This window comes from Diachasmimorpha longicaudata, chromosome 20 (assembly GCF_034640455.1).
Source record: "Diachasmimorpha longicaudata isolate KC_UGA_2023 chromosome 20, iyDiaLong2, whole genome shotgun sequence".
Taxonomy (NCBI): domain Eukaryota; kingdom Metazoa; phylum Arthropoda; class Insecta; order Hymenoptera; family Braconidae; genus Diachasmimorpha; species Diachasmimorpha longicaudata.
The window spans coordinates 106,918-118,044 of record NC_087244.1 but is presented as its reverse complement, the minus strand read 5'-3'; the positions used below and the strand labels follow the sequence as shown (position 1 = coordinate 118,044).

General features: G+C 44.4%; 3 protein-coding genes across 3 annotated transcripts in view; 2 read left to right on the top strand and 1 right to left on the bottom strand.

Moving 5' to 3' along the window:
• LOC135171564 (uncharacterized) overlaps positions 1-771 on the bottom strand; it is a 1,381-nt gene extending 610 nt beyond the window's left edge. The window contains exons 1-2 of the mRNA XM_064138192.1: positions 721-771; positions 66-233 (exon numbers count right to left, since the gene is read on the bottom strand). Coding sequence (XP_063994262.1) covers positions 66-233; positions 721-771 — 219 coding nt within the window. The remainder of the gene's footprint in view (positions 1-65; positions 234-720) is intronic.
• Positions 772-837: 66 nt separating this feature from the next.
• LOC135171563 (uncharacterized) lies at positions 838-7,297 on the top strand. Its single transcript, XM_064138191.1, has 5 exons — positions 838-856; positions 1,200-1,254; positions 1,988-2,064; positions 4,930-6,081; positions 6,147-7,297. The coding sequence occupies exons 1-5, from the start codon at positions 838-840 to the stop codon at positions 7,295-7,297; spliced, it is 2,454 nt and encodes an 817-aa protein (XP_063994261.1).
• On the top strand, positions 7,294-10,443 carry LOC135171562 (uncharacterized). Its single transcript, XM_064138190.1, has 4 exons — positions 7,294-7,300; positions 7,365-9,852; positions 9,959-10,211; positions 10,261-10,443. The coding sequence occupies exons 1-4, from the start codon at positions 7,294-7,296 to the stop codon at positions 10,441-10,443; spliced, it is 2,931 nt and encodes a 976-aa protein (XP_063994260.1).
• Positions 10,444-11,127: the final 684 nt, after the last annotated feature.

Genomic DNA, 11,127 nt, shown 5'->3' with positions numbered 1-11,127 from the left:
ATAGAGAGATAGAGAGAGAGAGAGAGAGAGAGAGAGAGAGAGAGAGAGAGAGAGACAAAACTCACCATGTAGGCCTCGTCCTCGGAATCCGCCAACCATTTGGCGGCCCTGGCGTGCAAATCCTGGATGGCGAAAATATTTTCGCCTTCCAGGGTTTCACCCTCCTTGTCCTCCCACCGCAGCCACGCATTGGCCTCTCTCAGGTAGGCCCGCTCCCTCCTGGTTGCCTGCATCTGAAAAATGAAAAAAAAAGCACAATGAATTAAAAATTTAAAAAAAAAAAAAGCCGAACAAAATGGATTTAAAAATTAAAACAAACGAAAATCAAAAACTAAAACAAAAATATGAAAACGAATAAATCCAAAAACTAAAATAAGCCGCATGAATTTAAAACTAAAACAAACGAAAACCGAAAAATCTAAAAAACGAAAACAAACGAAAAAATCAAAACTATAACACCAAAAATTTGAATGAAAAAAAACGCGGATTTGAAATTTAAAAAACGCGAAACGTATAGGCATGCCGACATTTAAACAATATACAAATACGCGAAATGAAAACCAAAAACAAAAAACCCAAGAATATAAAAATACGCGAAATGAAACCCACAGACGCGAAAAGATGAAAATTTAAAAACAAACCGCGAAACACATATAAAAAATCGCGCGAAAAACCGCGAAACCCCACGAAAAACATGCAAAAGATATGAAAAAAGCTTACCTCGCGGGCTAAGTGCTCTTGGCACGCTCCTGCACATGTCACTTTCACCATTTTTTTTTTTTTTTTAAATAAACACACAAAAAACACTAAAACTGGACACGACACTAGTCCTCGGGGATGGTGATGGTGAAAGAGGGTGAGTAGTGGAACCTCACGGTTTATATAACTTCTGCCCCACTATTTCGCCCTCAACCCTCTAAACCGTAAGTTAGAGGGAGATGGGGGTAAGGATTTATGTAGGAAAGACGAGGAAAAAGTCAAAATTGTTCTCTAAACCCTCTAAACAACGAGAAGGAAAGAGACAATAAACGAAAGACTACAGGACGCCGACGAAGAAGAAGCGAGAGAGAAATTTCTCCTAGCTTCTACGTGAAAAAAAAAGGGCTGGGGACAGGAGAGGGAATATTGGGTCTTGCCTAGCAATAAAAAAAAGTCAAGACTCACAGGTAAGGCAATAAAATGTATGACTTTTATTTCAGGTATTCAAAAAAATACAGACATGTTTAATGAATTTTTAACCCGAACGGTTACTGGGTGATAACGGGGTGAAATCAAGACTCTGGATGGCCAATCCTTCATCATCATCATCCCCGCTTTGATCCAATTGCATCGCAATTTGATCAAGCTCTTTTTGGCGCTGCGTTGGAGCCCATCGCCCTCCGTAATCGTCCTCGCGATTCCTTTGTTCTAGATTCGCGCCCAACGCGATTAGAACGGCCTCGATTTCCTCGATAGATTTTCGCGGTTCTGAAACAAAAAAACAATACAAGATTAGCCTCAATCAATCTAATCTCAAAATTCATATGATTGATTGATTGAATATTTACTTTTCGGGGTTGAGGTCGCGAAATTCAATTATCCATGCTGAGCATCTTCACCCTCGCGTTCCAGGATTAAATTGATCACTGATGGAGTGCTGGGAATGATCTCGAACGATGAATCCAATTCCATCATGGGCTCAGGGATGATATCCTTCGATGTGTTGTCCTTGGATCGATTTTTTTCTGATTCGCGAGCTCTAAATTGTCTTTGTTTTTCCTTAGCTTTGTTTTTCCGAGCGATAAAGTCGGCCTTCTTTTTTTCCGCGAGTTTTAAACGTTTTTCGCGAGCCTGTATTTTTTTCAGATCCTTTTTCTTATCAATGTAGTTCACTTGATTGAATAAATCAAGATCTTTTTCTAACATATTAATCCATAACTTTTTTTCTTCTGTACTCACTTGCATAATTTCACTTGTTTTTTTATTATTGACTTTCAGGATTTTAAAGCCACTTTGAGTGCTACCGGCTGATTTATGGCCCAATCGTCTGGCTGAGTTTTTCTTCTTCTTTTCAACCTTTTGAAGGTCAAAGTCAATATTTATGACAGGACCTGTCTTGGAAATCTCATGTCTTTGAAGTTTCACTTTTTTCACTATTTTTTCAATTGATCTTTTCTCATCACTGTTATATTGCACTACACGATCACTAATTATCTTAATTCCGTTTTGATTGGCCTTGTTTCCACCATATTTAGATTTTTTAGGTTTAAAAGTTCCAGGCTGATAACCTGATTGATAACTGGATTTTGGAGATGAGTTCATTTGACTTGATGTCATTTTGACGTAAAAAACGTAAATGCAGTAAAATGATCTCACTGGGGTCCTTGATGCATCCCTAGTTTAGAGGAGGAGGGGCTAAGTTTTCCACACTTTTTTGAAGATTTGCCCTTGGTGGGGGGTCCTTTGCATACCTGATGGGGGCGGATGCTCGAGTTTTCCTTTTTTTCGCCCCCCCACTTGTTTTGCATTTGTTGGCTATTGAAAGGAAAGGTCAATGATTGGCCCATTTCCTTTCTTGTAGACCAATGTCTCCTCCCCCGCAGGGAGATAATATTCTTCCTCACACGCCCTAAAAAAGTAGTACCAATAGAGTTTTTCCCCCACTCCTGCTTTGCATAATCTTGTGTGTTCTATGCAGTCGAAAAAACCATTTGACTTCGACATTTTATATAATAATACATCACTATTATGCACAATTGCTTTAGTAACCACAGCCAAAGTTTTTTCATTTTTCGCATATTTCCTTTCATTTAATAAATTCGCGATTGCAATGCTTCTCAAGGATGGAGGATTATATCTCATTTGAAAATTCGATTCGATTTCTTTATTAGATTCTGCAGGTTCTTCATTGTAACATACTTTAAAAGTCGTACACATGTCTATGCCCTCATCTTGAGAGTGTAATTTATCCCTGCGATATCTGATATGGATTTTATTCCATATTTCACCGAGAAATTTATATTTGCATACACAAGAAGGATCAACAAGGAAATCTTCCACTTCGCATTCCAATCCTGACCCTATCGCGATTTTCCGCGCTTTTGTTGGACTGCACATGTCATCACTATCTAGGTAATCATCATCGGTATATTTATCAACACATACGCGTACTCTTTTCTGGCGAAATTGAGGCTTTTGTCGTCCCTCATACGATTCGCGACCCGCGAGATATTTTTTAAGGGACTCTAAATCGTAACTTTCAAAGTTTTTAGACATTTTTACTATTGCAATGCCTTTTAACGAATGACAACAAACGCGTCACTCGATTTAACAAAAAAAATCGGTATAGGAAGGTTCCATGGTAAGAGTGGGGGGTGCCGCGCAACATACAAAAACCGCGAAAGTGGGGCGCATGTGTGACGCCGCCGCCGCAGAACTCCCTGCGGTGGGGGATAATGTGTGACGGTTATAGGTCTGTCATGCGTATAGTGGGGGATTCTGTCCCCCTCCACTCTCATACGTAGCGCTATAAAACGCGGGTGCTCGCGGTGGATTTGATTCAGTCGTCCTGATTTCACCCATTCATTTTTTCAACATGGAGAGCAACAAACAAAAGGGATTCAGTGATGCTGAACAGCATGTGGCCTTGTCTCAAGTTATATCTTTGAATAGATCAGAGACAAAACAAATTCGTGTCGGCTTAAAAGTTACGTGTTTCGGTCAATTCGTCCCGGTTGTGCAATTTATGGGCGTACGCCCGAAACGCGCCATATTGTCAATGACACGAGAAGAATGGACCCTTTTTTTCAACGATTTGGATGCTGTAACCGATTACTTTGACCCTGAGAAGTTCCACCCAAAGATCAACCACAATCTACCTGCAAAGGAATTTGGGGCCATAAACGTGAAATTCCACCGCAGTTTTGAAAATCCCTGCGTGACCTTTGTTCGCAATGATGATGCAAATCAGACTCCCATAATGATGATGGGACAGAGCATCAATACATTGAAAAACAAGGCTGCATGGATTAATCAGTGGCTGGATTTCTTGGAGACATTGCCTCTCAAGGAATATAAGGAATCGCTTGTACAATCAATTAAAGGAATTGCTATGAATTATATGGATTATAATAGAATGCCTGCCACGGAGGATCTTCATCATCGCATACGCGTAAATTTCGAGGAAATTTATCTCTTGGCTCGCGATGATCTTCGACGTACAATACCCCACGAAAATCTTGGTTATTTGTATCAATTATTTGGAGAATTATTCCATAATTGTTACAATTATTTGGATAAATTCGCGGGAGGGGCTTACAGAATGCCCTCATATTGAAAAACCATACACATATGATTTTATGTAACTCATTTGTAAAATGGAACCTACGATTTTATGAAATATAAAAAAAAAGATGAAATTTAAACCCTATGTTTAATTATTTATTACAAAAACCCTCAACATCTTTTCAGGTATAAAAAAGACGGAAGGCAAAAAACATTTTTTATCTTTAAATAAAAAAAAAAACCTTTTAAAAGGAAACAACATGCACTAAAAGAGAGAGAAAAACATAGTCAAAAAAAAAGGAGACATCGTTGAGAATTTTTCCAACGGTCTTCCATAGAAAGGGAAAATTTATTGCCCTAAAAAACCTGTAAAAAAAAAAAGCATTCATATACTGCGCCATTCATGCCAGGGCATTGCGCAATCCTCCATCTAAAAAAAAAATAATGGGCCAGTTTCCCTTAACACGTGAACGACATTCCATTGCATAACAATGGAATGCTTTCAGGCGTTTTGGGACCTGCCCGCATTCCTTGCCACCCACCCACCACCCACTTCCTGTCGAACAATGACATTTTTTGGGGACCCTCACCCCAGGGGGCCCTAGAGCGGCGACGTCCTCCTCAAAGGACAATGGGGAAAACGTGTTCGGACACGTCTTGAAAAAGGGGGAAGGGGGGCGATTCCTGGAAGAAAATTCGCCAATCGTGCCCACTTACTACTAGCGGAAGAGCTGAAAACAGCGAGCATAGGGCTCATATATCAACTCAAGGGCCTCACCAAGCGAAGGGAACTCGCCGAGAAATCAACACCACCTACCCAATCATCACACCAATCGGGAAATCAACTGAAGAGGATCGAACTCAACACATTCGACGGCAGATACTCCGAATGGAAAAATTGGAGTGATCTGTATCTCTCGATGGTGGGGAGTGACCCCAACATACCAGGAGTGCAGAAGCTGGCTCGCCTCAAGGGCCTGCTGAAAGGGTCAGCAGCAGCACTCATCTCAACGTTCAGCGTCACTGAAGAGAACTACGATAAGGCGTGGACGAAACTCGTAAAGAAATACGAGGACACACGACTCATCGCACAAGCTCTATTCAATCGAGTGCTCAACTTGCCGAAAATCCACAAGGCATCCTCAGAGAATCTCACCGCCAATGCAGCAGCGGCAGTAGAGACGCTGGACCAGCTGCCTCAAATGACGAAACTCACCACATCGAGACTGCTTGAGCAGATGATCATACACCTGCTGCGACAATCGCTCGATTCCGAGACCCTGAAGATGTGGGAATTGAAACTCGGAGAATGCAGAAACTTCCCGACGCTCGAGGAGTTTACGAACTTCATCGAGTCATACGCCAGGGGAATCAACTCAGGAGACAAGCTTCACTCAACTAGCACAAACAGTTCAACGCCACGAACAACGCCTGTCGCGAGCAGGAGAAGAGTAGCACACGTGGCATCAACAACGGAGAGAGCAACAGAGACATCAACAAAGGCTCCTCCGAGAAATAACTGTGCCTTCTGCACAGGAAGACACTACATCGCGAGATGCGAGAAGTTCATCGCCCTCTCACCAATCAAACGAGTCGACATCATCATCAGCAAGCGGTTGTGCTTCAACTGCTTGGTGCCACACCTACTGAGCAGGTGCACCTGCCTGAAGAGCTGCTACAAAAGCCAGGCCCTAGGACAGGAAGAACGTCACCATACTCTACTCCACGGAGGCCACGTGGAATTAATGGAAGACGCTGGGCAGCTGAGGAAGTTCAACCTGGCAACACCAGCGCCCACACCAGCGGCAGAGGAATCGAGTGAGTGAATTTCAATTACCATTTCACAACTCGTCCTCTGTCTCACTGATCCATATCACCAACAGCACATCAATTATCGAAATCAATGGATTCAACGGCCACTGAGAGGATTTACGCCCCCCTGAGTCAAGTCGAAGAATCAACTCAACAGCAGAGATCAACTGCAACAGTGAACCTCAACAATCAACGGATCAGTGCGCAAGAGAACATCAACGAGAATCAGAAATCACCAGCCATCAACAGTAATCAACGGCACTCAACGCAACCATCTGTGCTGCTAGCCACGGCGCTAGTAAAAGCAGCATCATCACGAGGATATCTGATCGACGCCAGGGTGCTAACCGATCAAGGCTCAGAAATATCGTTCATCACCGACAATCTAATTCATCAACTCCACCTGAAACGAGCACATTCAACGCTCGAACTAATCGGAATCGGTGGAACACCTTCAGGGACCACGAGAGGAGTGGTGCCAGTCGTGCTGCACTCAACGATTGGAAATCAACAAGTTGAAATCACCGCACACATCTTGAAGAAACTCACCACACGACTGCCATCATTCTCATGTTCAACGACGAGGATCGGCTCACTACAGGATCTTCAACTAGCCGATCCAGATTATCTAAAGCCTGGACCAATCGACATCATTATCGGATCAGACAACTATGGGCGGATCATCAAAGAAAAGGTTATCAAATCGACATCAACTCAACTAGTTGGCCAACAAACAGCATTTGGTTGGATAATATCAGGTCCAATCAACTGCCAAGGCTGTTCACCGAGAATCTCCTTAACTGCAGTACGGAGTTCCGCGAACGAACAGCTACTAGAGCTTCTCCAAAAATTCTGGGTCCAGGAAGAAATCAACAATGCAACGGAGTGTCATGAGCTATCACCAGAGGATCACCAGTGCGAGATGCACTTTCAATCGACGCACTCCAGAGACGAGACCGGGCGCTATGTTGTGAGGCTCCCCCTGAAAACCTCAGCAACAGCCCTCGGTGACTCGAGGCTCAAAGCAACACGTCAACTACACTCGGTAATGAGACGCCTACAAAAGGATGAGGCGTACTCAGCCCTGTACAAGGCCTTTATCAGAGAGTATCATCAGTTAAATCACCTTCAAGAAGCACCAGAGACTCCAGAACCCTCACCAGACTATTATCTACCGCACCACGGGGTTCTGAGAGACGATGCCATCACCACGAAACTATGAGTCGTATTTAACGGCTCCAGCGCGAGCTCAACAGGAATCTCATTGAACGACATTCTCTATTCTGGAGGAAAACTGCAAGTGGATGCAGTCAACGTCCTCACATGGGTGAGGAAACATCAGTTCGTTTTTGGGACAGACATCGTGAAGATGTTTCGCCAAATTCGGGTTCATCAAGACGATTGGGATCTGCAACAAATTTTGTGGCTCAACGAAGACCATGAAGAGATCACCTATCAACTGACCACACTCACCTATGGGCTCAACTGTTCACCATGGATATCACTAAGAGTCCTTCAACAACTGGTGGAGGATGAAGGTCACCGCTTCCCAGCAGCAGTAGAGACACTCAGAAACGGTCGCTACGTAGACGATATCTACGGCGGTGCCGACTCCATCGATCAACTAAAAGAAATCGCTACTCAACTACAAGGACTTTGCGAAGCCGGTGGCTTCCCACTCCAGAAATGGAGCAGCAACTCACCAGAAGCTCTTCAACAATTAGGCCTCTCCCCACAGAACTCAACAGTGCATTTCGAAGAAGCAATCACCAAGGTCTTAGGTCTTTGCTGGCAGCAATCAACCGATACATTCAAATACAAGGCCAAGAACTTCACCTCAAAGACGTTCACCAAGAGATCAGTGCTATCAGAGATCGCCCAAATCTTTGATCCACTGGGATTCATCGCTCCAGTTGTCATCCTTGGCAAAATCTTCATCCAAAGTCTATGGAGATTGAAACTTAAATGGGATGATCCCTTGCCGACGGATTACGTACGACAAAGGAGGAAATTTCGAGCGGAAATCAACGAGCTAGATAAGATCTCAATCCCGAGATGGGTCAGACTGTCAACAGAATCGATCAACATACAACTCCACGGGTTCGCCGATGCATCCAAATCGGCAATGAGCGCAGTAGTCTACATCAGATCAAAGAAACTCAACGAACCGACCTCAACAATCATCGTATGTGCAAAAACGAGGGTGGCACCACTCAAGGAAATGACCATCCCTCGCCTCGAACTCACCGCTGCACTACTGCTCACCCGCCTTGCAAAGACAACTCACCAAATGCTAGAACTCAACAACGTGGAAACTCACCTCTGGTCAGACTCATCTGTTGCTCTGGCGTGGATAACCAGTCATCCCTCACGCTGGAAGGAATTTGTCCACAACAGAGTAGCAGAAATCCAAGAGACATTGCCAGAAGCAACATGGAGGCACATCAGTGGAAAGGAAAATCCAGCAGATTGTGCCTCAAGGGGGATCTCAACAAATCAACTCATCGAACATCCACTCTGGTGGTCAGGACCTGACTGGCTTAATCTAGAGCCAGACCAGTGGCCACAATCAACAATAGACGTCCCTGCAGAGGTCTCAATGGAAGCGAAACCCTCACCAGCTCATCCAGTCGCAGCTGAGGTCAACGTCAACGCACTAGCAGAGTTGCTAGACAGATACTCAACACTATCAAAAGTGCTGCAAGTGTCAGCGACCATCAGCAGGGCAATGAATAGGTTCAGAAGGCAACCAACACCTCAGACACCAGTCCTCACACCTGACGAACTCAACAAGGCTCGGCTATTCTGGGTAAGACTAACACAAAAACAATTCTTTGCTTCAGCAATAAGGACCCTCAGGAGAGACCATCAACTGCCAACGGGACATCAACTAGCCAAGATGACTCCATTCCTAGACGAGCTAGGAATCATGAGAGTCGGAGGACGACTCAGAAACGCTCAACTAGACGCTGACGAGATGCACCCCATCATACTGCCTCGCCAGTCGCGACTCACCACACTGGTCATCAACGAAGCTCACCAACGAGCACTCCACGGAGGAACTCAACTCACGTTGGCAATCACCCGCCAAAAATACTGGATAATTGGCGACAGTGGCACAGTTCGATCCCACATCCTACACTGTGTCATCTGTACCAGATATCGGGCTCAACGAGCCCAACAGCTGATGGGACAACTTCCCACAGCAAGAGTATCACCATCAAGAGCATTCCTCCACACAGGGGTGGATTATGCTGGTCCAATGCCCATACTTAAGTGGAGACCAACAAATGCTCAACCAGCTGCGGTGCACATCGCAGTCTTCGTCTGCCTGAGCACATCAGCAGTGCACCTGGAGCTGGTCACGCGTCAAAGCACAGACGCATTCATCGCAGCATTCAAGAGATTCACCGGGAGAAGAGGAATCCCCCAAGTGATGTATCGTGACAACGGAAGCAACTTTGAAGGAGCTGCTGGAGTCCTACATCGATTATACAACGAGGAATCATCAGAGAATCAACAAATCCAAGCTGCACTTGCCACAAATGGAACTCGCCGGAGCTTCATCCCACCACGAGCACCCCATTTTGGTGGCAAATGGGAAGCAGCGGTGAAATCAACGAAACATCACCTGAAACGTACGCTGAGAACAACGACACTCACCTATGAAGAGCTCAACACCATCTTGATCCAGATCAAGGCCTGCCTAAACTCCAGGCCGATCTCACCAATGTCTGATGACCCAGACGACGCTCACCCCAGGACACTTCCTGATAGGTGAGCCACTTCAACTGATCCCAGAGCCATCCTACTTGGATGACAATCCATCCAAGATGCATCGGTGGAACGTAATCACCCAGAAAATTCAACAATTCTGGTCAAGATGGTCAAAAGAATGTCTTCAACGATACCTGGCCATCTACAAGTGGAATCAACGCCAGGAAAATATCAAGGTTGGAGACATGGTGCTAGTGGTGAACGAAAACTTTCCACCAGCAAGGTGGCCACTAGCACGAGTCACCGCAGTTCACCCGGGAGACGACGGACTCACCAGAGTGGCGACTGTCAAGACAGCCTACTCAGAAGTAGCCAGGCACGCGGACGGTACGCCTAATCCAGAGAGGTACCAAACACGAGTCAGCACCTGGGATCGACCCATCACCAAACTCTGCCTGCTACCAACAGAACAACTACAAGAAGATCAACAAGAACTTCAAGAGGACTCCCAGGAATCACAGGACTGAGAGATATCATCAAACAAGATCTCAACCCACCAGAAATCAACTCAGAAGCTCAACAGTCAATCAACAGAATAAATTCACCACCTCCGATGGTGAATTGCCCCCGGGATGTTTAGAATTAAGATAAACTCGGGCGGTTTCAACGAAAAATAATTATCGGAAAACTCCGGCAATGATCGTGACCTGTCGGTCAACGGTCACCAGCCGAAGTCTATCACTCATCTTTGAAAAATCACCCCACTCACCTAGAGTCTATCATCGACCTTCACCGCGAAAAGTTCGCTATCGAAACTCACCGTGAAATCAACTAAATTGTACATCAACATAATTTAACCGTACATCACCTAATCAACTTGTAAAGACTGTAATAACCCGCATTGAAATTGACCACGCGTTTTAATAAATTAAGAAATCGTTGTGTGTGATAATTTCCGCGAGTTAAATTCTTTACACGATCAACCAGTTTCCCTGAAATCTCCGGATCCACCCTACACAACTGTTCCCTCAACAAACAGATCTTTTTTATTGTAAATTTAATTTACAACAAGAAAGGTCTCTTGACAAAATCCTGTAAAAGAGCCTCTTATCGAGATAATTAATAATAAACAATCGAGGTCAAAATTCCGAGGGGATAGCTCGCGATTTTCGCGGAATCCGGAGCAATAACCGCGTTATCTTGATTATCACGTAAACAAATGGATTTACGGCCTTTTGTCACAATACATTTTTTGCAGAGAATCAAATTGTCTCGCAAAAAGATCGTCTTGACAAAATGTTGTAAACCCATTGCTTTACAAGATAATTGTCAGAG